Source organism: Vombatus ursinus, unplaced genomic scaffold, assembly GCF_900497805.2.
Source record: "Vombatus ursinus unplaced genomic scaffold, bare-nosed wombat genome assembly UNPS02014818.1, whole genome shotgun sequence".
In the NCBI taxonomy this organism is placed as follows: domain Eukaryota; kingdom Metazoa; phylum Chordata; class Mammalia; order Diprotodontia; family Vombatidae; genus Vombatus; species Vombatus ursinus.
The window spans coordinates 8421615-8448013 of NW_020954596.1; the positions used below are offsets into that span (position 1 = coordinate 8421615).

At 45.6% G+C, this 26399-nt stretch overlaps 1 protein-coding gene across 1 annotated transcript in view; it reads left to right on the plus strand.

Moving 5' to 3' along the window:
- Window positions 1–26399, plus strand: part of LOC114023580 — a 64187-nt gene that overhangs the window by 22111 nt on the left and 15677 nt on the right. The window contains exons 5-7 of the mRNA XM_027836283.1: window positions 8267–8384; window positions 10767–11036; window positions 12442–12504. Of these exons, the coding sequence (XP_027692084.1) occupies window positions 8267–8384; window positions 10767–11036; window positions 12442–12504 (451 nt within the window). The remainder of the gene's footprint in view (window positions 1–8266; window positions 8385–10766; window positions 11037–12441; window positions 12505–26399) is intronic.

Below are 26399 nucleotides of genomic sequence, written 5' to 3' on the forward strand. Positions count from 1 at the left end.
TCAAATCTTGCCTCTCCCGAGTGCTGTACCCTCACAGCTCTTCTGCTGTAAAGGGCCAACCACCAGCTTAGCCTCCGTTTAGATGATAGTGGAAGAGGCAGGGCAATATTCCACCTTCTCATCAGTAACTCAGGATAACAATTTTCCTATCTGAAACCCAGCTTTTCTTGTTGTCTCTAGGCCTGCCCACAACTGAGAGAGGAAGGAAGGAAGGAAAGAAAAGAAGGGGAAATGGAAGGGGAGGAAGAAGAGGCATTTAAGGTATCCCAAATAGCTATCACAAAATTTATGCACTTTACCTATTGAACAGCCCCCTCAGGCACTTGCTAAGAAGTATTCTTGGTTACTTTATAGCAGTTCAGAAAGGGTACAAAAACAGTTTGGTTGTCGGGCTTCCCAGTCCCCAGCTGATTAAAAACAATTAGAATAGAACCAGAGATTTTTAGAGCTTGAAGTGTTTAGAAATTATCTTGCCCAATCCATTGATTTTATAGTGGGAAAAAACCTAAGGCCCAGAGAGGTCAATTGATTTGATCACAAATCAGGTGAGCAGCAGACCCTGGCCTTGAACCTAGGTGTCCTGACTAGCTTCAGGGCTCTTTGCTTTACCCTGTGCTTGCTGCCGCATTGAAGCACAAGAGAGAGGCTGATGGAGGCGAGCACCCCAGGCTGCTGGTGGTGAGAGAAGAGGCAAAATACCAGAGGCAAGAACTCAGAAAGCCCTGTGGTCTGGGTGGATGAGAACGGGGGAGAGGAGCTGCCCGAGAGCCTTGGGGGTTCTCTTACTGTGTTGTGATGAGTAGCACAACCTGTTCTTGTTGTTCAACTGTTTTCTGGCACGTCTGACTCTTCAGGACCTCATTTGGGGTTTTCTTGGCAGAGCTCCTGGAGTGTTTTGCTATTTCCTTCTCCAGCTCATTTTACAGATGAGGAAACTGAGGCAGACAGGGTTCAGTGACTTGCCTAGAGTCACATGGTTAATAAGTCCTAAGGTCACATTTGAACTCAAGTTTCCCTGGAGCTCTTTCCACTGTGCCACCTAGCTGCCCCTGGCAGCATGGCTTACTTAGTGGATAGGGACCCACCTTGGAGTCAGGAAGATCTGATTTCAAGTCTTGCTTCTGATGCTGGCAGTATGACCCTGGGCCAGTCACTCCACCTCGCAGTGAAATTATTAAGTTTCAAGCAGGTTCTAACCTGCACCGGTAAAGGGAATTTCTTTGAACCAGTGAAATCACAAGTGAGGTCTAAAAAAAAAAAATAGTAATAATACTGTGTATCTGCACCCACCTTTACTGCGTTTGATCTGAGGCTACCTTCCATTTATATTGTATCTATCTTGCATGTTTCTGTGTTAGACTGTGGGCTCCTTAAGGTCAGGAACCATGTTTAATACTTTTCTTTGTAGCCCCACTGTGCACAGAGTAAGTGCTTAATACAGGTGCTTGTTGATTGACTACAACTTACTGGCTGTGTGACCTTGGGTCACAGTCCATTTACTGGACTTCCATTTCTTCATCTGTAAAATTAAAGTGTTGAATTAGAAGGCTGCTTCCAGCTCTGCATCGATGGACCTACGATTAAACTTTAAGCATTCAGGCTCCTCCCTGCCATGACTCCCAACCACCTGAAGGTCCAGACTTAGCTCATTCTGCTCCCATTCAGATATTTCAGAGTCTGTTCAAATTAAACCTCTTCTGACACTGAGGATACAAAGATGACAAATAATACATTCCTTGTCTTCAGGAGGCTTATAGTCTAATAGGGAGATAAGCCAGCCAGCTGTACAAAGATAGGACTGGACACAGTGCCTCTAAGGAAACTCCAGCTTTGAAGGCCCTGATATTTATACAGATCTCTATGATACAGCTCATTTTCCTGTTGTCACCTTGCCCTTCTCTCTCAGTCCTTTGTAACATGATTATCTGTTTGAGAGGGTGCTTAGAGATCAGCTAGTGCAGCCCTGTCCTTTTATGGCTGTCCTGCCTTCTCTGTTTGACTGTTAGCTCCTTCAAGGCAGAGAATGGGTCATTTTTTGTCTGGATGCCCTCAGTGGAAAGTCCAGGACCCAGTACAGAGGACATGCTTAGCAAATATTTGCTGGATTGAGTGACTTAAATTTCTTCAGAACTTGAAAGTTTGTGAACCACTTTGCTCACAACATCCCTGTGCGCGTTCTTGGCCCTAGAGAGGTGTCTGGCCTGTTAGCACAGCTTAGAAGTCTCAGGGGCAGGATTCAAACCCAAGACGTCTGATTTGAGGCCTGCTTCTCTTTTTCCCTCCAACCCCACTGAAGCTTGTGCTGTCAAACCTAATGAAGAGGGCGAAGGCAGGGAAAGAATCGAATTAAAAAGCTCAGCCCCGTGTGCTCAGGGAGCTCAGAGTCTGCAGGAAAGATGTGACTCCCACAATACAGAAAATACACAGGATGAGGCGGAAGGGGAGGCCAGCAGGAGCTGGACCCCTCAGCTCCTTTGAGGGCAGGGACTAGTTGGTTTTTTTCTCTATATCTCAAGCCCTTAGCCCAGTGATCGGCACATGGCCTATTTTAATAAATGCCTGTTAACTGATTAGTTATTCATCTCCCTGCTGTCCTTTATCTGCAGCATTGGGCCAAACTGCAGCTGGGCCAGGAAGGGTTACAAGCAGCCCAAGCTAGGAGGAGAGACACAGGTGCAGGCCTGCCTTGTCTCTGGGGCCTCTGGGATTAACCCTTGAGCTCTGCTCGGGCCAGGCCAGGACAGTTGTTTTCTCTTCATGGTGTAGAGGAAAAAACCCTGGATTTTGAACCAGAGAACCTAAGTCCCAGTTCTGACACCCTGGTCACTGTGTGACCTTGGATATGTCACTTTCCTGCTCTGGGCCTCATTTCTCCCCTTTGAAGGGAATGGCCTGGATGATCCCTGAGGTCCTTTGAGCCTTTGAATTTGAGGAAACAGAATTACTGTCATCTATTGCAATCTCAATCTTTTCCATGAAGGTCCCCCATGCTGATGCATCATTGTGCTGGAGGAAGGGACATGAGGGCAGGCAGGACCCACTGTACTGGAAAGGCAGTGTGGGCTCAGAATGTCTGTTGTGGGAGGCCCAGCCTGGCTAAGGACAGAGAGATGAGGCTCCTCTCCAGGGGCTGCAGTATAAGGAATGTTTCATCTTCTTACTGAGGTATGGGGTGGGGGGATGGGGAAGATTGGGATCTGCACGGGTGGAGGGCATGCCCGCAAGACCTCCCCAGATTCCCTTATGTGTATCTTTGATTTACCTGTCTATGTGTTCCTGTTTTCCTCCAGTAGAATGTAAGCTCCTTGAGGGCAAGGCCTATTTCTTTGCTTTTTGGTGAGGCAATTGGGGTTAAGTGACTTGTCCAGGGTCACATAGGCAAGGCCTATTTCTTGATCTTGGTCCTTCTGTCATCTGGCACACGGGCCAGTGATCCATAACTGCTTGTTAAATTAAATCAAACGGTGAGAACACAGCCTTGAAATGGCAGAGCTTCACCTTGGGTAAAAGGTGTGCTCCAGGACCCCTGCCTGGCAGGGCTGGGGCGGAAGAAAGAGGGCCCCTCTGGGAGGTCGGAAGACTGTAATGCCCCAGACCTCGAGCCGTCCTGAGGGGCAGCCTGGGGAGTGCCTCGGGCCACAGAGCCGGGAAGGAGCAGAGTCTGGATTCCAAATCCAGAGTGGGCTGCACTGTTTCTCCGGAACCTCCTAGGCCACTGGGTGGCCTAGAGAAGAGAACGTTGGTTCTGGAGTCAGAAAGGCAGAGTTCAAATCCAGCCTCAAACACTTACTAGCTGTGTAGCTCTGGGCAAGTCATACCTCACAAACCCAATGTCTCCCTTGGTTTCCTTATCTGTAAGATGAGAATAGTAGTAGGACCTACCTCCCGGAGTTACTGTGAGGATGAAATGAGATAATATTTATTAATTTTTTTGCCAACCCTAAAGTGCTATATAAATGTTAATTTTGTTGTTATTATATAGTCTCTTCACACTCTCATAAAGCAGGATTTATAGGCTCTGCCGGACTCTAACCTTTGCCATTAACTAACTGTGTAAATCTCAGCCTTTCTCGATCTCTTTCCCTACCTGTCAAATGACAGAGTTGGATGAGATGGCCTGTGAAATAATTTCTAGATGTGTATTTTTGATGCTGTGATATCCATGCTCTCAGGGATAAGAGCCTTGGCCCAGCACCCACTGAAGCCCAGAGGAACCTTTCCCAAATGGAGAAGAGTCCATCGACTTGTTTAGAAAACTGAATCTTAAATACAAATGCAAATCTTTGGTGGTCTCCCCCTCACTGCAGCCCCTTCCTCTGGCCCTGCCTCCTCATCTCTCAGGGCAACTGTGCCCTCCCAAAGTGAAAGGCACAGAAACCATCTGTGCTGGGCTAATTGCAGACTCAATTGGCCACTTAGTCATTGGGAAGGAGGGGGCAAGTGGCTAATAGCCCCTCAAATTGGCCAATTAATGACACGTGCAGTTTCTGCACCTGCAATTCTTTCCGGCAAAGGAAAAAAAAAAAAAAAAACTAGGCTAGAGGCACAAAGAAAGGCAGCCAGAGAGCAGGAGTACCCCACCCTCCATGCAGTCACCAGGCAGTTGTCTCCATCTCTGAAATACTAGTGACCAGGACTTTTTCTGAATATTTGGCAGTGACACTTGACCCCCAGCATCAGCCTCATGGTCCATGAATTAGACACAGAGCACAAACCCACAGTGGGTGGGCCTAGACTGAGTGGGATCAGTGCTGAAAGGGAAAATGTGGAAATCATCTATACTACCCTCCTCTCTTTATAGTGGGAGAAACTGAGGCCCAGAGAGGGGAGCAGACTTGCTGTAGGTCATGGTCAGTGGTGGAGCTGGGACCTCAGCCTCCTGACATTCAGTGCCAGATTTTTCTCACCACATGAGTAGTGAAGCCTTTGTAGTCTTTTGCTAGATGGAGAGGACATGGACATAAGCTAAAGTGAAGAAACAGGAATAAAGCTAAGTGGGGCAGGTAAAGGGCCATAGAGACAGTGGAGAGGCTGGTCTACCTGGGGAAATACAGAGAGGAGGAAGAGGATGGTAAGGCTGGACTATGGAGAGGCCTTGAATGCCAGGCTGAGAAATTTAGATTTATCCCATTGAAATCTTGTTTGTATAAAATGGTTTAGTGCCTTTTTTTTTTTTTTTGGTGAAGCAATTGGGGTTAAGTGACTTGCCCAGAGTCACACAGCTAGTAAGTGTTATGTTCCTGAGGCTGGATTTGAACTCGAGTCCTCCTGAATCCAGGGCTGTTCTCTAACCACTGCGCCACCTAGCTGCCCCTGGTTTAGTGCTTCTTCAGCAGGTGTTGTCTTTGCCTTTGTTTCCTCAGTGCTTAGCACAATGGCTGGCACATAGTAGGTGCTTAGTAAATGCTTGTCGACTCAATGAGTGCATTGTATAGTGGGAAGAACATGGATTTACAGTCAGAGGCCCTGGGCCCACATGCCAACTCTCCTGCCTTTTACCTTTGATAATGCATTTTCCTTCTCTGAGATCCCGATTTTCTTGTTTGTAAAATGAGAGTTTGGGCGAGGTAAGGGGTTCTTAACCTGAAGCTTATGGTGGGGGTTTGTGGATAGACTTCCAGGGGTCCTTGAAATTGGATGGAAAAAATACATCTTTATTTCAATATGATTGATTTCCTTTGTAATTCTATGTATTTTATTATGTGCACTTAAAAACATCATTCCAACAAGGGGTTCCAGAGCTTCACCAGATGACAAGCAGGGCCCATGACACAAGAAAGATGAAGATCCCCTGGAAGGATGATCTCTAAGGGCCTTTGATCTTAGGATATGGGTGTGGAATTGAAAGGGAATGAAACTAATCCTAGGCCTGCCAGGTTCATCCCAGAAAAAGCCTGCTGGCAGTGGAAAACACCGACATGGATGTTGATGAAGACTCAGTGTCTCCATGAGTAGAGCATTAGCTTTGAGGTCAGCAGACCTAGATCCCAGTTCTGCCACTTACTAGCTGTGTGACCCTGGGTAAGTCACTTCCCTTCTGGGCCTCATTTTCTTCATTTGTAAAATGAAAAGGCTTGGACTAGAAGATCTATTAAGGTCACTTGAATCTCTTTGATCCCAGCAGGAAGTTTGAAGATGAGTTTCATGGCATGTAGAGGATAAAATAACAGGGGTAGCCTGGAAGTGGAGAGACCAATGGTGCCTGGCCTCCTTCCAGCCACAGAGGGTATGCTTTTAAGCAAGTTCAGCATCTTGGCTAAAACTCAGCCTTGTGAGACCAGTGTAGGCAGACTGGTAAACAGGGGCCCCTGAAACAAGAAAGCCCTTTGGGGCCCCTTGTGTTTTCCTTGGCCTCAGTGAAGCCTTCCCTGGGAGCCTGGGCTGGAGCTGATCCCCTGCCTCCTAAATGCTGAGATCTTTGTCAGTCAGTCGGCAGATCTGCGAGGTCCTGAGTGAGCTTTGTACTGCACAGCTCAGACTTCAGAAGCAAAGAACCTGAGAAATAGTAATATCACAGAACAGAAACTGACCAGGCCAAGAGGGAGCTTATTGATTATAGAGTCTGACCCTGTCATTTTACAGTGTAGACCAGAGAGGGGAAATAACTTACCCAAGGTCACATAGCATAACAACAATAACAACAACAATAATATAGCTAACATTTATGTAGTGGTATGGTGGCTTAATTATATTTTCTGGCTTGATCTGCACAATGAGGCTGGGAAGTAGGTGCTATTATTATTCTCATTTTACAAATGAGGTAACTGAGGCAAACAGAGGTTAAGTGACTTGCCCAGGGTCACACAGCTAGGAGGTATGTTTGTGACAGGATTTGAACTTAAATCTTCCTGACTCCAGGTCACATTCTCTCCACTGTGCCAGCTAGATACTATTAAGTGTTATTATAACTCTTGCCATCCTTGTTACTGTCATCTGTCGACTGCCTGGTCACTCTCCTAACTTACTTGACTCCAGCTTTGTTTGTTTTCCCTGCCAAGAAAGATGATCTTTGGACTGGAAGGAACAGAAAAAAAATGGCCTACAGGTTGTTGAAACCCAAGATAAGTAAGGTGATAATAAGAGAGCACCTGCCTGCACGGATGAGCTCAAGTCACCAGCTGTATGTGAAGTGTGGGCATCCCAGGCTATTAGAAGAACCAGGGGAGGGGATCTTAGCAAGACTGGAGAGGACAAGAGAGATGCTGCGAGATTGGAAAGTGGCCAAATATGGTCCTGAGAGTCAAGAAAAGCAAAGCAAGGAGAGCCTAAAAACCATAGTCCAGTGACCTTGAATTCAATCCCTACCCAATTCTAGAATGCATGATCAAAGGAGCAGCTAATGAGAATGTAGAAAAGGGATGAATGATTACAAAGAACCAACATGGCTTCCTTATCAAGTCATGCCAGACTAACTCCACTTGTGTTGTCGCAGGCATTCTGCCTAGCTTTCAGACTTTGAATAAGTCCATCATGCTGCCCTGGTGGACAAACCAGAGACACAGGGGCTGGATGGGGGCGAAGCTAAAGGGATTCGAAACTGCTTGAATTGCTGGGCTCCAAGAATGGTCATTGATGGTTCCTGTCAACTTGGGAGGAAGTATGTAGTAGAGTTCTTCAGGAATCTGTATTTAACCTTCTGCCGTTCAGCAGGTTACCAGTGACTTGAATAAATGCAGAAATAGGATGCTTAGCAATGAGCAGATGATACAAAGAGAGACTGCCAACAGGTTGGGTGACAGAGTCAGCTTCTAAAAAGGCCTGGAAAGACTAGAACCTTCAAAAGATTCTCAGAAGATGGAATTTAATAGGGATGGATTAAAATCTATTGGTGTTTAAAAGATCAACTTACTGAACTTGTCAAATATAAGATGGGTAAGGTGTGATTATTCATTTGAAGAGATTTGAGGATTTTAGTAGACTCCAACCTCAGTGTGGGTCACTAGATTAGTGTGATACATCAGCCAAAAACCAAACAACCTAATGTGCTCTTGGACTTCCCACATTGCTTTGGAGCCCAAGAAACTCACTCACTGGCAGAGGGTCCCGAATGGCTTATTGGCAGAGGCTGTGTGGGCATAGGGATGTCTCTGAGGTAGGATCTTTTGAAAGAAGTGCTAGGGCACTTAAGAAAGAGAAGAGGGGAAGGTAGACATGGAGGAAAGCAATGGTTTCTGATTGGAGGATTTCCTCCAAGCCATGCCATGCTATCCCATGAACTGCTGGATTTTTAAGACATTGAGATTCTTCCTGCCCTCCTGCATTTCAGTGCTGGACCTTGGACTCTTCCATCTCCCAGGAAGCCCTGGGAGACGTCAGCCCTTCTGCACAGGGATCACATGCTGCAACATCTTGCAGACTCATGGCTCTATCAGGAAAGAGACAAGGTGACCCCACCATGAAAACAGAACCCCTTTTGTGGTCGTCCTGTTGGCAAGTTGTTACTCACCATTTCCTCCTTCCTTTGGCTGAAAGTGGATGAATGCAAAGGGCCCAGAGGACTGGCTGGATTCTGACCTTTTGTCCCTGGGGCTTAGGAGGTGACAGTCTGGGCCATTGGTGTGTGTGGGGGGGTGTGTGTGTGGGGGGTGTGTGTGTGTGTGTGTGGTTTCTATTCATGTAGTTTCCTTCATTGCTATTTTAAATAAATTGTCCCTTTTTATCACTTTTATGTAGGTCATATGATTAATACTGGATGGTCATAAGGGAAGAGCTTGAGAGAGGGAAAGAAGTTGGGGTTCAAGAAAAAATAATTGAATTGATGGCAAACAAAGTTTTAAAAGCCTAAAACTAGCTTGAGAGGTTAGGATGGGGAGGGCTAGCTATAATGGAATAGTGTTCAGGTCAAGAGAAGCAAGCAAGAGTCCCTTTGGGTTCAGTTCTGAGAACCACATTTTAGGAAGGGCTTTTATAATCTGGGGACCGGGTTCAGGAGAAGGATGACCAGGATGGGGAAGGGCCTTGAGACCAGGTTACAAGAACAGGGGAGGAGATTTAGCTGAGAGAATGCAAGACTCAGGGGTCACAGGATCATTGCCTTCAACTATCTGGAGGGTTGTCACATGGATAAAAGATTTGATTTGGTCTGCTTAGAGAAATAGGTGGAAGCTGTAGAAAGGTAGATTAGGTTTGATATCTATTCAAAACAAAACCTTAGAGTTGGACAGGACCTTGATGTCCCTCTAGTACAGGCCTGCACAGTCTACAGCCCTCAGGCCACTTGCAGCATGCCAAAGGATTTTGGTTGGCCCTCAAAATCCTTTGGTGGGCTGCAGTTTGTACAGGCCTGCTCTGGTACAACACATGCCCAAGAGGAATTCCCACTCTAAAATGGTCATGTAGGCCCTGCCTGAAGATAGTCTATGAAGAGCAGCCCACTGCCTCCCAAGGCAGCCCATTCCACTGGGGGACAGCTCGAGTTCCTGACACCAGGCCTAAAGTGGCACCTGCATCATCCACCCATTGTGCATACTGCCTCTGGGTCCAAGATGAACAAGTCGAATCCTCCAAAGGACCTCTGTTCACATACTTGATCTGGGTGCTCCCCTCATCTCCCAGCCCCAAACTTCTCAAGACTAAACATCTCCACTTCCTCCTACTGATGCTCACGTTACTTCCTAAGAGAACGATCTCAAAGTAGGCCATCTCATGAGGTGGGGGGTTCCAGTCTGCAAGGAATGGCTGGATGATCACTTACTTGTTGACATCGTGGCCAAAAATCTACTCCACAAGTTGGACTAGATGCCTTCGGAAGTATTTTCCAACTCTGACATTCTGTGATTTGGTAATTTTAACACTTGGATTATAATAATATTCCTCTCTACCTCATCCCTAGCCAACATTTTAAAAAATTAATTCCCCAAATTCTCCTTCAGTTTCAGAGGATTAGGTGTCCCTTCTCTTTACCCCTCTACTGGTGCCCTCAACCCCATCCCCCTCTCGTCCCCTCTGGAAAGTTGTCTCCTGTAACATTTCCTCTCCTTGTCCACTCGCTCATCCTCTGCTGCCATCAGACGTGCACAGATCTCTCCTGGTTTGTTGTTGGTTTTTTAAGGGATATTTACATCAAAGATATAGCAAGAATAAACACACACACATTTCTCCTGACACCTGGAGACCCCATCCCCACTCTGCCACCTCTGCCTTTGGGGAGGGCTGAGTTTGACTCAGTTTCTACACAGCATTAATGCTGTGATGCACTACCAAGTTCAAGTCAAGGCTCCTCAGGATGCTTATATCTCATGCTCCCTAGGCAAATCAGACACCTCACTCCCTGCACTTAGATTGGAAAAGAGTGAACAAAAAGGTCAAAGACCTAGGCCCATTGGAAGCCCCATGGCCTAAAGAGGAGGCCTTTAAGCCCTCTCCCCTTACCATATGGTTTGAGTAAAGCCCTCTACCCTCAGATGAAATCCAGCAAATCCCACCCTCCCCATGTCTCCTATTGATAAAAAACAAAACAAAAAAACAACTTTCACTTGGTCTTGGGCTTACCATCCCTCAAGCTATACTGCTACAGCTTTCCTTCATTTCATTACCAAACTCCTAGAAAAGAATCTCCACGCTGCTTGCTTCTGCTTTCTCACCTCCCATTCACTTCTCAACCCCTTTCTGGTTTTTGTCCCCACTGTTGTTCAGTCATTCAATGGTGTCCGACTCTTTGTGACCCTGAATGGATTAAGGCAAGCAGAGATTAAGTGACTTGCCCAGGGTCACACAGCTAGTAAATTTCTGAGGTTGGATTTGAACTCGGGTCTTCCTGATTCCAGGCCCAGCGCTGTCTCCACTGAGTCGCCTAGCTGCCTCCATCCCTGCTCCTTGACTGAAATCATCTTCTTCAAGGTCACCCATGATCTCTTCATTGCTACACCCTGTGACTGTTCTCAGGTCCGGTCTTCCTTGACCTCTCTGTTGCATTTGACACTGTTGACCGGGCTCCATTTCCGGATGCAGGCACTCTCCTCTGTGCAGCTTCACGGCACTGCTCTGTTACGGTTATCTTCCTATGCGTCAGCTGATGCTTCTCACAGATCCTTCTGGTGAGTCACTGTGGTGTAGAGATAGAGGGCTGGCCTCCGACCCAGGATGAGCTGGCTTCAGATGCTGCCTGCCAACCAGCACACGCTCTCTGTGGGCCAAGTGGGCACGTCCCCTGGTTCTCATGGGCCAGGCACGTCGGACCAGAAGGTACGAAGGAGTTTCCAAATCATGAGTTAGTAATCATGTTGCGGTTTCAGACCAAAATCTATACGTACAGTATGTGTATGCATGCACACACACACCATATTGTTTTTGTTGTCGCTATTCGATTGTCCAGTCACTTCCAACTCTTTGTGACCCCGTGGAGCATAGCATGCCAGTACTGTGCATGGGATATTCTTGGCCAAGATACTGGAGTGGTTTGCCCTTTCCCTCTCCAGCTCATTTTACAGTATGAGGAAGCAATTGGGGTTAAAAGATTTGCCCAGGGTCACACAGCCAGTAAGTTTCTGAGGCTGGATTTGAACTCGGGTTCAACTTACACATACAATGTGACTCAGTTTTGTGACTTTTCTCCAGCCATTCCTGATCCCCTTTGCAGTATTATGCATGTCCCGCATCCTGGAGCTCAGATATATCCCAGAGAATTGTCCTGGGCCCTGGCAGCTAGCTGATGGATGGTGCAGTGGATAAAGGGCTGGGCCCCAAGTCAGGAAGACTTGAGTTTAAATCACAGCTGCCTCAAACACTTACTGTCTGTGTGACCCTGGGCAAGTCACTTAACCTCTGTTTGCCTTGGTTTCCTCAACTTTAAAATGAGAATAATAACAGTACCTACCTCCTAGGGTTTTTGGGAGATCACATGAGATAATATTTGTAAAGTGCTTAGCATGGGAGCCTGACACTCAACAAACATTTATTAAGTGCTTACTATGTGCCTGACTCAGAGTAAGCACTATATAAAGGCTTGTTCCCTTTCCTTTTCGCTTTCCTCTCCCTCTCCCCTCTTCCCCCGCCCCCACTAAGCACTGCTGAAGAAAGTCACAAAATTGAGTTGATATTCACTATATACTTCCATACATGTGTCTATGTATGTTCATACACATGTATTGTAATTTCATTGGTGTAGGAACCTCACAGTTTGTAAACTCCCTTCACTTATGTAGATCAGCAACTGTCCTGTAACTTGTAATCTCAGAGATGAGGCCGGGGCATGAGAATTTAGGGGACTTGCCCTTGTGACATAGATCTAGCCTATCCAGGCTCTGAGGCCAGCTCTCTATGCCATATTGTCCATTACATATGTTAACATGTGCTATAATTTTAGGTATGTAACCCAAATGGGTTGTTACTATTGAACTCATCTACTCTATTCTTAGCAACTATTTTAATTTCTTAGGAGATAAGAGGGATCCACTAGAGATTTTTGAACAAGAGAGTGATATGACCTCATCTTTGTCCTAGCTGTGACTTGAAGGATGGACCAGAGAGGGGAGAGAGTGGAGTTGGGTTACTCCAGTGGTCCAGGTAAGTGCAAATGAGGACCTGTACTAGAGGAAGGGATGAAAGATATTTCAGAGATAGAGTTGAGAAGTGAGGGAAATGGACAAGTCAGAGAGAACCCCAGAGTTTTGAACATGGGAAAAGAGGTGAATGGTGGTATCAGTGACAGAAACACTGAAGTCAGAAGGAGAAACAGGTCTTCTAGGTAAGATATCAACGTCGTGATCATCCAGGGTCCCAGGTACAGGTTCACATCATACCTAACAACCTTTCTCTTCCAGCAAGTCACACAGTGACCAGTGGCAAGGCTTTCTTCACCCAGCTTTGACTTCTTGGGCAGGTCCATTTAACCCCTCTGAGCCTCAGTTTCCTCATCTATACAATGGGAATAATAGTCCTTGTACCATTTGCCTCATAGGGTGGTAGTGACCTTTTTAAAGTGTAAATCACCGTATAAATGGGAGTAGAGTTGTGTATGGGTTTTTTTTTTTTTAAGACAGTTGAGCCTGTACCAGCCATAACTTTTCTTCTTCTTAATAATAATAATAATAATAATGATAGTAATTCGTGCCTATGTACCTTAAGGTTTGCAAAGTGTTCTCCTTATAACATTCCTGTGCTTCGGGGATAAAGCGTAAACTCCCCTCTTTGGATTTTAAAGCCCTTTACAGCTTGGCTACAACCTATCTTCCCAGTCACATTTATAAAATTCCTCCCATGCCCTAATGGCCAGCTAAACTGGCATTCTCTCTGTTTCTCTCACACTGTCCTCCACCTCCCATCTCCCATCTCTGTGTCTTTAAAATAAAAAAACATTTAATTTTTTTTCAATTAACCAATTATCTATTTTTTCTTCCTTCCTCCTCCGCAACAAACAAACAAAACTCTTGTGACAAATATGCAGTCAAGCAAAGCAAATTCCTGAATTGACTGTGTCCAAAAATGTGTGCCTCATTGAGTCATCACCTCTCTGGCAGGAGGTGGGTAGCATGGAACATTGTGATCCTCTGGAAGCATGGCTGATTATTGAAATACTCAGAATTCTTAAGTCTTTTGAAGTTGTTTATCTTTTGTTGTGGTGGTCCTTGTATAAATTGCTTTCTTGGTTCTGTTTACTTGACTGTACCAGTTAATACAAGTCTTCTAAGGTTTCTCTGAAACTATCCCTTTCGTTATTTCTCACAGCATAAGATTATTCTTAGACACCACAAAATGGGTTGCTTTTATCATCTTTGTACATATGCATCTTATTGTTCTTTTTTTAAAAAAATCTGTTTAGGGTATTGGCCTATTACTAGTATCACTGGATCACTTTCTGAGCATGATTCCAAACTGCTTTCCAGAATGGCTGTAATAATTTACAGCTATACCACGTAGCCTGTTTTCCTCCAGCCCCTCCAACATTTGTCATTTTTCTTTTTTGTCAACCTTGCCAATCTTGTTGGAATGAGATGTAGCATCAGAATTGTTGTGATTTGCGTATGTATGATTATTAGTGATTTGGAGAATTTTTTTCCCATCGCTATTGATAGCTTGGATTTTCTTCCTTAGAAAACTGTTTATTTATATCCTTTGATCTAATTAGAGAATAGGCCTTATTCATATAAATTTCAGTCGGTTCTTTATGTATCTTGGAAATGAGATCCTTATCAAAAAGAACTTGCGGTGAATATCCCCCTCCCACCCAGTTACCTGCTTTCCTTTTAATTTTGGTTGTATTTAGTTGTTTGTATAAAACCTTTTTTAATTTCATGGAAGCTAAATTGTTCATTTCATCTGTGATTGTCTTCATCTCTTTTTTTTAGTCATGGGTTCTTCTCCCACCCATAGATCCCCAAAATGATTTCTTCTTTGCTCTTCTAATTTGTTTATGATCTAAGTCATGTATCCGTTTTGAATTTATCTTGGCATATGATGTGAGATGCTGGTTCATATCTAATTTCTGAAGTTTCTCCAGTAGTTCTTACTGAATAGTGAGGTATTAGGTTTGACACAGGCCCATCACCTTGCCTTTCAATTGGCTGGACTCCCATGCCTTTATCATTTCAACCTCCTAGAACTCTTCTCTTTCTCCAAAATACAATCCAAGCACCATGTTCTGTATGAAGCCTTCTTTGCCCCACCCCGCAACTGCTAGTGCCCTCCCTCTCGTGCGACTTTGTATTGATTTGTTTGGTATTTATTCTGTACAAATATCTGTTTACATGTTATCTTGCTTGATAGACTGTAAACTCCTTGAAGGCAGGGACTGTTTCTTTTTTTGTATTTATGTCCTTAGCATCAAGCACAGTGCCTGGCACATAATAGGCGCCTAAGAAAAGCTTGTCTGTTAATTGCAAGGACTACTATTTGCATTTTACAAGAGTAAAGGTAAAGAAACGGAGGTGTAAAGAGCCAAAGTGACCTGCCTATGGCCGCACAGCCAGTCAGTGCTAGAGTCAAAATTGAACCTCCGGCTCCAGAGCAACTGTCTCTTTGTTTCTGAAGGGAACCCACTTATCAGAAGGCAGCAGCTGGACACTGAGGCCAAGAAGAAAAACATGCTGGATGAAAAGTCATCCTTCATCAAGGATGGCTTCTCAATGTGTTGTTGATAAGACCAGGGTTTTTCTGGAATCTCTTCAGGGGCTCAAGGAGCCTCCCTTGCTGTAATTGGGGAAACTGACTTGACCACCAGTGGGAAGCGCGGTCATGATAGGAGTTTCTGGTGGTTGATGAGACTGTTGAAAATGGAGAACTGACCAGTAAGGATTTTCCAGCAGGTTCCCAGAACTCTCTGGGCAAGAATGTTTTAGAGTCAGAAGGCCTGAGTTTGAATTGTGGCTTTGCCACTTACTATATGTGTGACCTTGAATAAATCATTTCCCTAACCTAGGGATGGGGAACTTGCAGGCTTGAGGCCTTCTAGGTCCTTGGGTGTGGCCTTTTGAACGAGTCCAAGTTTTACAGAACAAATCCTTTTATTAAAGGAATTTGTTCTGTGTAATTTGGATTCAGTCAAAGGGCTGCACTTGAGGACCTGGAGGGCCACATGTAGTCTCCAGGCCACAGGTTCCCCACTTCTGCCTCTTTCTTTCTTTATAAAATGAGAAGGCTGGGCTAAATGATCTCGGAGATCTCTTCTAGCACTAGCATCTTTTGACCATACAAAGGAGGATACTCAGATACAAATGCCTGGTACTGAGGATATAAAGAAAAATTTGAAATTGCAAAGAACTGGAACCTGTGTGATCTTCAAAAAGTCACTTAGGCTCCTTGGGCCTCAGTTTCCTTCTCTGCAAAATCAGGAGATTGGACTCCATAATCAGCACATCTCCTGCAGGAACCACAGGAGAATAGATTCAGAGCTTGAAGGGCCAATAGAGGTGATGTAGTTCAACCTTCTCCTTTTGCAGATGAAGAGAATGAGACCTAGCAACAACATTAAGTAAGTTTCCTCAGACTACCCAGGCAATAAGTGGAAGAACTGGGATTTGAACCCGTGTCCTCTTGGATCCAAATCCAGCATTCTCTCCAGTCCCTAAGATTGTGTGGCATAGTAGAAAGGGTTGGACTTGGAATAAAGAAAGAAGTGAGTTTGAATTCTGCCTCTGACATTTACTGGCAGGCAATAAGTTGGCATAGTGGATTGTGTTGGATTTGGAGTCAGGAAGACCCAAGCTGAGATCAATCTAGCCTCAGACACTTGGTAACTGTGTGACCCTGGGCAAGTCACTTAACCTCCCTTATCCTCAGTTTCCCCATCTGTAAATTAGAGATACTAATAATAGCACCTACCTTCCAGCGCTGTTGTGAGGATCAGATGAAATAACCTACAGAGTGCAAACCTTAAAGTGCTACCTAAATGTTGGCTATTGTCATCATCATTATTATTATCGATAGTAGTAGTAGTAACTGTTACTGTAGGCAAGCCATTAAAACTCTGAATATTCTGATCCCGTCATGATTAGTTAGCTTTGAAACATTCAGTGTCCAAAAGTTGGCAAATGGCGCCAAGATCTACTGACTGAAGATGGTGCCACCATTATTGCATCTCTCTTTGCACAGCTCACGCCTTCCACCAGGCTTTGGCTCACTTGGAAGTTTTGTACTTTGAACACAGACACACATAACAACCACAAAGCAAGACATCAATAGGACTGAGGCCACATGGAATGCACTAGCAAGGAACATGTTCACATTGTCAGTCTGGAAGCCCTGGATTTGGACCTCTGAGTTCAAATATCGCAACTTACCTCTTATTATCAGTGGGATGATAATAAGAGGTAAGTTGCCTTCTTCTAACTAGATGACCCTCTGGTCCCTAGTCCCAGCAGCTTGAAAGCTAAGATTTCCTGGTCCTGGAGCACATAACACCCCCTTGCCATTACACAGTCTGTTTCCTGCTGTTGCCCCTTTTGTAACTGCCATCTGCTGTTGCTTCTGCTACCTGGGCATTCCCATGACCTCATTCTTGGTGAAGCCTCTTTGCCTCCCAAATCAGTGATACAACATGGAGCCCTTCTTCTTTTCTGCCCTCCTGGTTCTTCTTTTCCATTCTTCCTTTTGCTTTTCCTTCTTCAATATTCCTGCTTAGATACCTTCTGCCATATGCCTTTGCCCCACAGAACTCTGGGTAATGTAGTTTCCTGTGTTTGCCATCTCTGCTACAATGGCATTCTAGTGTAATGGGATCCCATGGTGCCCTTAAGTGAGGAGTGTAAGGAGATTGGGAAAGACTTGAATGAGGTTATAAGACACTGAGAAAACACAACCAGAAGAACAGTGTACACACTATGTGAAAGACAGACAGTGTAGACCTAACAGATATTGAGCTTCCAAATCCTGGGTGCTTTCCACAATTCCATGGAAGGAGGGAAGCGAATAGGCAATGACTAAAAGTTTGTGGAATGAATGAGTGAAAAAGTAAAAGAAAGAGGTGGAGGTAAAGGAAGAGAGAAAAGGGAATGTGGGTCAAAGGAATGGAAGAGAAGGAGAGGAAGGGAGACGGGAGGGTGGTGTAATGGAAGGAGGAAGCCTTGAATTCAAGTCTTGGTTCTGTAGCTGACTGACTTTGGGACCCCAGGTGAGTCACTTCCCCCTGTGGGGCCTCAATTCCTCCGTTTTGATTCCATTCAGTAAGCATTTATGAAATGTTCACTGTGTGGTGGGCACTGTGATGGGTGCTAGAGAGATGAGGACAAAATGAGACAGTCCCTGACCTCAAGGAACTTACAGTCTACTGGGGGCATACACAGATAAGTAAAGGGTAATTTGAGGAGAGAGAACACACTGATAACTGAGAAATATTAGGAAAGACTTCTTTCATAAAGGATTGGGCTTAACTCCATGGTCTGTGGGGCATTGTCTAGCTCTGATGTTGTGATCCAAGGCAGATAGCCTGCCCAACGGTGAGTAGCCCCCAGGAAGCTGAGTTTTATTCCTAGCTCTGTGATCTAGCCTTTAGAGAGCACACCTAACCCCCTCCGCCCCTATGACTTTGATTTGAAACAAAAGCACAATAATTTTGGCATAGATAGGAGATGGAGGCCCCAGAGCCCCTGGACAGTGTGGCTCAGCCAGATGAGGAGGTCCAAGGAGGCCTCATTATGGAGTAGCCCCTGTCATTGCCCCGCTCGAGAACCTTTAAAGGGCTCTCCATTGCCTGTCACAGAACCATAGACTCCTTTTAGTATTTGTATACTATTTACTATTTGTTGTTTTTATTACATGTATGAGGTAACACAGCTGTAAGTGGCAGAAATGAAGCCAAGCCCATGGTTTTTTCCCACTGATTCTAATGTTAAACTCTTTAGTGTGGTATTTAACACCCTCCGTGGATTGGTCCACTCAGACTTCCCCCCTCCTGCTTCCTTCCTACTGCATGCTTTCTGGAGTCCAGGGACAGTCTCCCTGCTATCTCATTAAATGCACTTTGCCTACTTAGTCTTGTCTTCTTTGCACGTGGAATTTCCCCCCACCTCGAACACTAGCCTCTCCTCCATATCCTACCCCACTTGTCAAGGCCCACCATGAGGCCAGAACTGATGGCACTAACTTGTCTGCGCTGTACATACAGCTAAGCCCCTGCTTAAAGATATCCACTGATGGGCAATTAGCTTTTGAGGCGTCCTCTGGATTGCTCCCACTCATTGTAGGACATTTTTCTTTGTATCTAATGGAAATGTGTCTCTCTGCCACTTCTGCCCATCGCTTCTGGTTCTGTCCTCTTGGCCAAGTAGAACCAAACTGCCACTTGACAACCTTACTGAGACCCGATGGCAGCGACTGTTCCCTTCCTCCCCCACCTTCATCCCGGAAGCCTCCTGCAGCCTAAAAATACTCAGTTTCTTTAACAGATCCCTGCATGGCAAAGTTTCCAATGTCCTTCCCAACCCGGCTCCTCTCCTTTGGAGTTGCCATGGCTTTTTCAGTTTGTCAATTTCCTTCCTAAAATGTGGCACCCTGAACCAAACATGATCCACCGATTGGATCTATCTAGGCAGGATTATACCACTAGACCCAGGAACACTACCGTATCACTCATTATGGACACTTATTTCTGTCCATACAGCTTAAGCTGGCATTAGCCTTTTTTGGGCTGCCATGTCATGCTGCTGATTGATAACTGAGCTCACAGTCCACTAACACAGCCATAGCATTGCAGGGCCTTCTCCAGGAAGCTTTCCCTGATTGCTCTGGTCCATAGTGATCTCATCCTTCTCCCACAAGTAGAGTCTGTACCAGCACTGCCTTCTTGAATTCTCTTATCTTCTCTCCTCTCCTCTCCTCTCCTCTCCTCTCCTCTCCTCTCCTCTTCTCTTCTCTCTTCTCCTCTCTTTCCTTCTCTTTTCTGTCTTTGGGCAGCGTAGGAGCCCTGGACCTGGAGTCAGGGAGCCCTGGGTCCTGACCCTGTGATTTCAGTATGTCCTCTGCACTGACTCCTGTGCCCTCTCTCAGCCTTCATTTCCCTGTCCTGCCGACCTCACAGAATATCACACACAATGTTAGTGGGCAGTCTGCACTGCACTTGGGGGTGTGTGACAGTGTTAACAATATGCACAGCTCTCATTTCTCTGGGGAGGTAAGGTTTAGAAAGTCTTTCTGCCTCCTCGGTGTTCTTTACGCACATATCCAGCCACTTGCCGGGCCTTGCTATTTCTGCCTCCATAGCATCTGTCATCTGACTGCTCTCTACTCACCTCGCTACCACCTGAGTTCAGGCCCTCCTCAGCGCTCGCCTACATTTGTACAATGGCCTCCTTGTTGGTGTCCCTACATCAGGTCTCTTCTCACTCCATGTCATCTGCCGCATGCCTGCTATGTCACTCTCACAGCTAGGTGATGCTACTCAGTCTAGAGTCAGGAAGACCTGAGTTCAAATCTGGTTGTATGACCCAGACGAGAGTCACTTCACCTGGCCCTGCCTTGGTTTCCTCAACTGTAAAATAGATATAATAACAGCACCTGTCTCCCCAAGTTGTTGTGGCAGTCAAATGAGATAATATTTGTAAAGAGCTTAGGATAGTTCCCAGCACATAGTAGGCACTTAATAAATGCTTGTTCTTTTCCACTCCTGTCCTGCTGAGTAAACTCCAGCGGCTCCCTGTTGTCTCTAGGATCTAATATAAATTCCTCAGTTTCGATTTCACACAGCTTTGCCCCAGCCTATCTTTCCTGCCATCTTATACATTACTCTTTCTCCTGCATTCTGTAATCCACTCAAAATGGTGGTCTCTGTTCATCACATGACATTCCATCTCCAGTCTTTGACCCTTTGTACTAGCCAGCCCCCTCCTCCTCCAAATAAAGCCTTTCCTGATTCCCCCACTTGCCTTCCCTCTCAAACTACTTTGTAATAGCTGGCACTTAGTTAAGTACCTTGTAATTGACTACTTTGTATTTATTCTCTTTATATTTATTCTGGATATTTACATATAAATTTATTTTATACATAAAATAAAAATTTTATAAAAAATTATTTTATACATAAAATAAAATATTTAATTGCCTCTGTTAGAATGCAAGCTCTTTGCAAGTAAAGATTGTTTCATTCATTATATTTGTATCTCTGGTGCCTACAATGCCTGGCATATGGCAGATACTTAATAAGTGCTTGTTGACTGATTGATTAACAACTCAGGAGGTAGGTATTGAAAGCATTATCCCCAGTTTATAGATTAGAAAACTGAGGCTAATGGAGGTTAAGCAACTTAGGGCCATGCTATTTAGAGCTGAAAGGGATCTGAGAAGTCATCTAACCTAAACCCCCTATTTTGCAGAGCAAGAAACTGAAGTCTAGAATGGAAATGACTTTTCCAAGGTCACATAGATAATATGTAGGAGAGACCAGATTTGAACCCAGGTTTTTGAAGAAAGGATCAAGACTTTCCCCTCATGAGTGGAATATATGTGGTTGTAACTATAACATGTCCTTACCGCCTGTCCAAGTGTTCCCCTGAGGAGTGGCCTTCCTCAGCGGGAAGCCATGATTTGGTTCAATGTGCTCTGGTTTTCATTATCAGTCACAGTGGAGGGAGGGATGGGTGTTGTTCAAAATCCACAGCACTAGATAAGCCTCAAGTGGTTTCTATTATGCATGTGAAAGCAGTATGGGATTTCTGCTTCAGACTGCAGGGTCTGGATCCAGGGTTAGGACTCTGGAAAGGGAAAGGAGCTTAGAACAGCATAGAACTTTTCAGAACTGGAAGGAGGTTCAGAACAGAGAATGTGAGAGCTGGGAGGGACACTGGAGAGCCACAAGGCTCGTGGAGGCGGAACGCGCTCAAGGCCACCCAGTGAGTGTGATCGGCAGAGTGAGGGGCTCTTGCCTCCCAGGTCAGGGCTCTGTCACTGCTGCTTGGCTGAAAGTTAGGGGGAGTTTGCAGCCTGAAAGACCCTGGTGCCTAAGTGCAAGGTTGTAGCGGGAGATTGAGGGGTGGCACATTACCTAGGACTCACCACAAGCTCCGGCTGCCACCACGTGCCCCTGCCCTGGAATAATGGGGAGGGGTCTGGAGAGCCTGGAAGGGGGCTTCAAGGCTCCGAGTTAAGCTACTTGCCTTCATCTCTTCATGCTCTCCCCCTCACCCACCCCCTGCCCCCATGGTTAGAATAGTAACAAGCCTAGGGTAGGGCTAACGCTTAGTATACATCAATCGTCCTGGAGCCAGGTGCCACCTAGTGGCCACAGGTGGAATATGGGTGGGGTTGAGTTGGGAAATGGGGAGATAAGAGCTATGTTAGTCCAAGAAGGTTCCCAGCTCTCCAAATAAGGGAATCTCTTCTGCTACTCCCTCCACACCTGGGGGTACCCAGGGGCTACGTGTGCTAAGGAGACATCACACCTATTCACGTAGCATGAAAGGGCCCTTCCCCTAACTTCAGAGGATGCATAATATTCTCTGCTCTTTCAGTCTAACACATGGAGAGTTAGTGAACCTTCTTCCATCCATGAGTAATTAAAGGGCTGGGACTGTGGTGACAAGTCTTTTGGGTTGGCTGAGGAGCTGTAAGATGGCAGGAGAAGTTGAGTAGGAAGTGAAGGTACATAAAAAGGTTTGAACAGAGACAATGGGCTGTCTTCCTTGAATGCTTTTAAGTGAGGAAGCCTGCTGTGAGCTACTTTGGGGGTGGGATGTCAGCGGTAAGCCATGTTACCCCTTTCCTTCCAGCCACCATGTTATCTGGGAATGGACGGTGTCTCTGTTTCTTTTTTGTGTTTATTCTTCCCTGATCTGAGGTTAGGGAGTATATAGAGATGGAATTTCGTGTTTCTGATCTTAGGTTGAGGAGTATCTGGAGATGGAATTGAATGGGTAATAACCTTGTGAACTTTAGAAGTCAGATGAGCTGTGAGAGATCCCCTCAGCAACCAGTTGGTAGCAGAGACCACTGAAGTTGGCAGCAGTGGCGGTGGCAGCTGCGGCAGTAGCAGCCGCCAGGCCCAGTGAGGAGTTAGCACAGCAGCTGATGCACCTTCTTGACCCAGCCCAGCAGAGGATTGAACCATCAACTGAGAAATTGTGTCCTGAAAGGAGCCAGTCCAGTTAACAAGTCAACTCGTTTATCAAGACACCACACTTTGAAGCAAACTTGATGGAGACACTCTGAAGGTGGAAAAAAAAAGTCTTAGAGCCAGATGTAATGAGGTAATCCCTATAGGCTCCATGTACTCCTTAGTGTATGCCTCATTACCTTTAATTCTGATTGATACCAAATTTTGAGCCTACTCTCCCCATGGATTTTGTGCAGAGAGGAGGATGTGTCCACTCCATTTGGGGGGAATGTTCTTGTAAACTTCTTTCTATGACTTCACAATAAATAGCCTTTTATAAAAGCTAATTAATTGATGTCAACTGGCTGATTGATATTGTGGTAAGGAATACACCAGATGGGGGCCCCTGAGCAACTGTTTTAGAAGTCACGACCTTCTAATTCAAGATTACCCCTCGAATCCCGAGGGGAGCAGTCTTTTGGGGACCTGGCCTGCTAGTGTGAGTGCGAGTTGGTGAATCATCCTGCTACTGATTTCCTAGGTGCATGACCATGGGCAGGTCACTTAAACTGTCTCTGAGCTTCAGTTTTTTCCTCTGTAAAGGCTGAGGCTTTTCCTGGGACTGGAACCTGAAAGGTTTATTTGGATCCTTCAGGAGAGATAGAATCCCCTTTCATTTGCTTGTTGTGCTTATGCTTGGTATGTGGGTGGATGACAGGAATTGCGTATTAAAGCTAACGTTCTCCATATAAAGAAACCATTTGATAGATTGGTGATATTTATTTTTGTGCTAAATGCTTTCAAAGATCATCAGTATATAATTTAGCTTTGTATGAATGGTGATGATATAGTTCTGTGTTCAAGGAGAAATGAGAGGGAAGAGAAGAAAGAGTGGAGAGTATCTCCCTTCCAAAAACTGGGGAAGAAAGGGCCTTGCTGGCCTATTTCCTAGCTTTCTGGTTCTTTCATTCCTCCTTCTTTCATTCACACCAACGTTGACCACCTCCCTCTTTCCCCTTCTAGTCAGGCACATCCACAAGACCCCTTGTAATGTCACCTTTGGGGCCCAAACAATCGGTTTTCAGAGGTTGAGGTTATCTTGCATCAGGCTGCCTGTGTTCTAAATATGTTCCCTCTTCCTTTTCTGGAAAATACTAGAAGCTTTCATATCCCATTCGAGTATAGTGAGGGCTTCTTGCCGGTCTCTAGAACCCTCCTTCCTGTGACATTAGAGATGGAAACTCAAGCAGAAGTGCTTGAACAATTCTCTGATCCCTTCTTATAAAACTCATGCTTCCTGCCTTCTTTGGGGCAAGGCCCAAGTTATGTTGACCCCTGCCCTGATGTGCTAACTCTGGCTAACTCTGTCTGGGAGTAGTGGGGTGGGGGTGGGGTCATGAGATGACCTAACAAGCTGCTTTACTAGCTGGGTGACCTTGAGTACATCACTTAACCTGTCCTGCCTCAGTTTCCCTAACTGTAAAATGGGGATAATACTAGCACTTGCCTCCCAGGGTTGTTGTGAGGACCAAAGGAAGTAATATTTGTAAAGTACTTAGCACAGTGCCTGGCACAAAATTGGTACCGTATAAATGTTAGCTATTATTATTATTATTATTATTATTATTTTCCCAACCCTCAGGTGTTTCACATCAGGCCATAAGCAAAATCAATGGACATTTATTAGGCACCTACTATGTGCCAGGTACTATGCTAAGTGTCAAGGATACAAAGAAAGGCAGAAACAGTACTTGCTCTCAAGGAGCTCACAATTTAATGGGGGAGAGAATAAGAAAATTGTGTACAAATGAGATGCAGCCAGAATACAGCAAGGTAATCTGGGAAGGAAGGCACTAACACTGAGGACACTGAGGACGCTGAGAACCAGGAAAGGCTTCTTGCAGAAGGAGGAGTTTGGGCTGAGATTTGAAGGAAGGCAGGGAAGCCAGGAGGCAGAGGTGAGGAGGGGGAGCACGGAGACAGGAGGAGTGAAAACGCCCAGAGTCAGGAAGGAGGCTCTCGGGAGAGGAACAGCCAGGAGGCGGGAGTCACTGCATTGTGGAAGACACGAAGGACAGACTGGAAGGCAGGAAGGGGTCTTCCTCTGTGTGACTTGAACGTTTCTGAATCAGTCTCCTTTTTTGAAACCTCCTTTCTGCTCCCAGATTGCTAAGAGCTCCTGGGCTACCCCCCTCCCCCCCACCCCCACCCGGGAAGGGGGGGCTGGGGAAGGCAGAGCTTTTCCTGGATCTCCCCAGTTCCGTGGGGGTACAGGACCAAACCAGCATAGGAGAGAAGCAGACGCAAGCAGCCGCTCGGAAGGACAGCCCACACTTTGGGGAGGCCTGCTGAGTCAGCAATAAGTCAGTTCTCTGGAGCACTTCCTGTGCCTGTCTCCTATTTCCCAGCCTGAGTCTTTGCCCTTTGCAACTACTTTCCTGCTTCTTCCCACCTTGGACTCTGGAGCTGTGAAGAAACACTGGCCTGCTTCCCCCTTGCTTGCCCCTGTCTGGAGAAGAGTCCTTCTCCCAGCTCCTGGGACAGCCCTTGGGGCAAACTGAGGCAGAGAAGGAGAGACTTCTCCACCAATAATATCAAAGGGTTCCAGCTGCTAGAGACTTTAGGGCAGGGCTCCTTTCCCTGGGTTCCGTGAACTTAAAAAAAAAAAAAAGGTTTTGATAACTGTATTTCAATATAATTGGTTTCCTTCTAGTCCTACGGATTTTATTTTTGTATTTAAAAACATTATTCTGAGAAGGGGTTCAGCAGACTGCTGGGGCAAAAAAGAGGTTAAGAACTGGTCCAACTCTGATTTTACAAATGAGGAAATTAAGTCAGAGAGGGTAAAGGGGCTTTGATGAGGCCACATAATAGCTAGCAGAGCCTGGTTTCAGAGTGGCCTCTTCTAACTCTGAATCTAGTGATCCTTCCACCACACCCTATGGGCTGCAAATACAGATGGGAAAGTCGTCAGCGCAGGGGAGACTGCAGCCCGGATAAGGATTGCAGGTGCCGTAGGGAATGCAGGTGCATTTCTGCCTGTAGAGATGAGGAGAAAGAATGGACAAAGTCGTTGTGTGGGATATGGTTTACTGTACATACTGAAGCTGCCGGTGCAGCCCTCATTTGGGGTGATTCTCTTTCCAAGTGAAAGAAACAAGTGTGTTAATATTATCGTATTGTAGCCCTTTCTGCCTCAGCAATAAGAATCGATCGTTTTCTTTCAGGTGTATGAGAATCACTTGTAACTTCTTAGGTTAGTTTGGCTATTAAAAGTGCAATAGGCTTCCCCTCACCAACTTTCTAACTTTGGAGAGAAGTCTTACTACATGGGCTTCCCCATCCCCACTCTAAGATAGCAGAGCTTCTTCAAGGTCACCCTTAGGCTTCTTGAGGACAGGGACCATTACATTTTTATCTTTGCACTGGGCTCTGGCAGTATGGACCTGAGTGTGAATCTTGACTCTGCTGCTTATTGCCCATGCCCTTTGGCACACACAAGTCTCGTGACTTTTTTGGACCTCTCCTTCCTCATCTGTAAAACAAGAGAGAGTAGAAGGACTAAAGGAGACAGCTAGGTGGTTCAGTGGATAGATCACTGAACCTGGAGTCAGGAAGACCTGAGTTCAAATCTGGCCTCAGACAGTCACTGGCTGTGTGACCCTGGGCAAGTCACTTAACCCTGTTTGTCTCAGTTCCCTCATCTGTAAAATGAGCTGGAAAAGGAAAGGGCAACCACTCCAGGATCTTTGCCAAGAAAACCCCATGCACAGTGTGGTGTGCAGGGTTATGAACAGTTGCGTACATGTGAATGACTGAACAACAAGATAGACTAAATGACTAAAGTCCAAATTCAAATGGATTAGATCAGAGGTGACCTGCACACAGCCATTCCTGACTGCTGCCTGAGTCATATTAAAATGTAATCCAGAATAAATTTAAT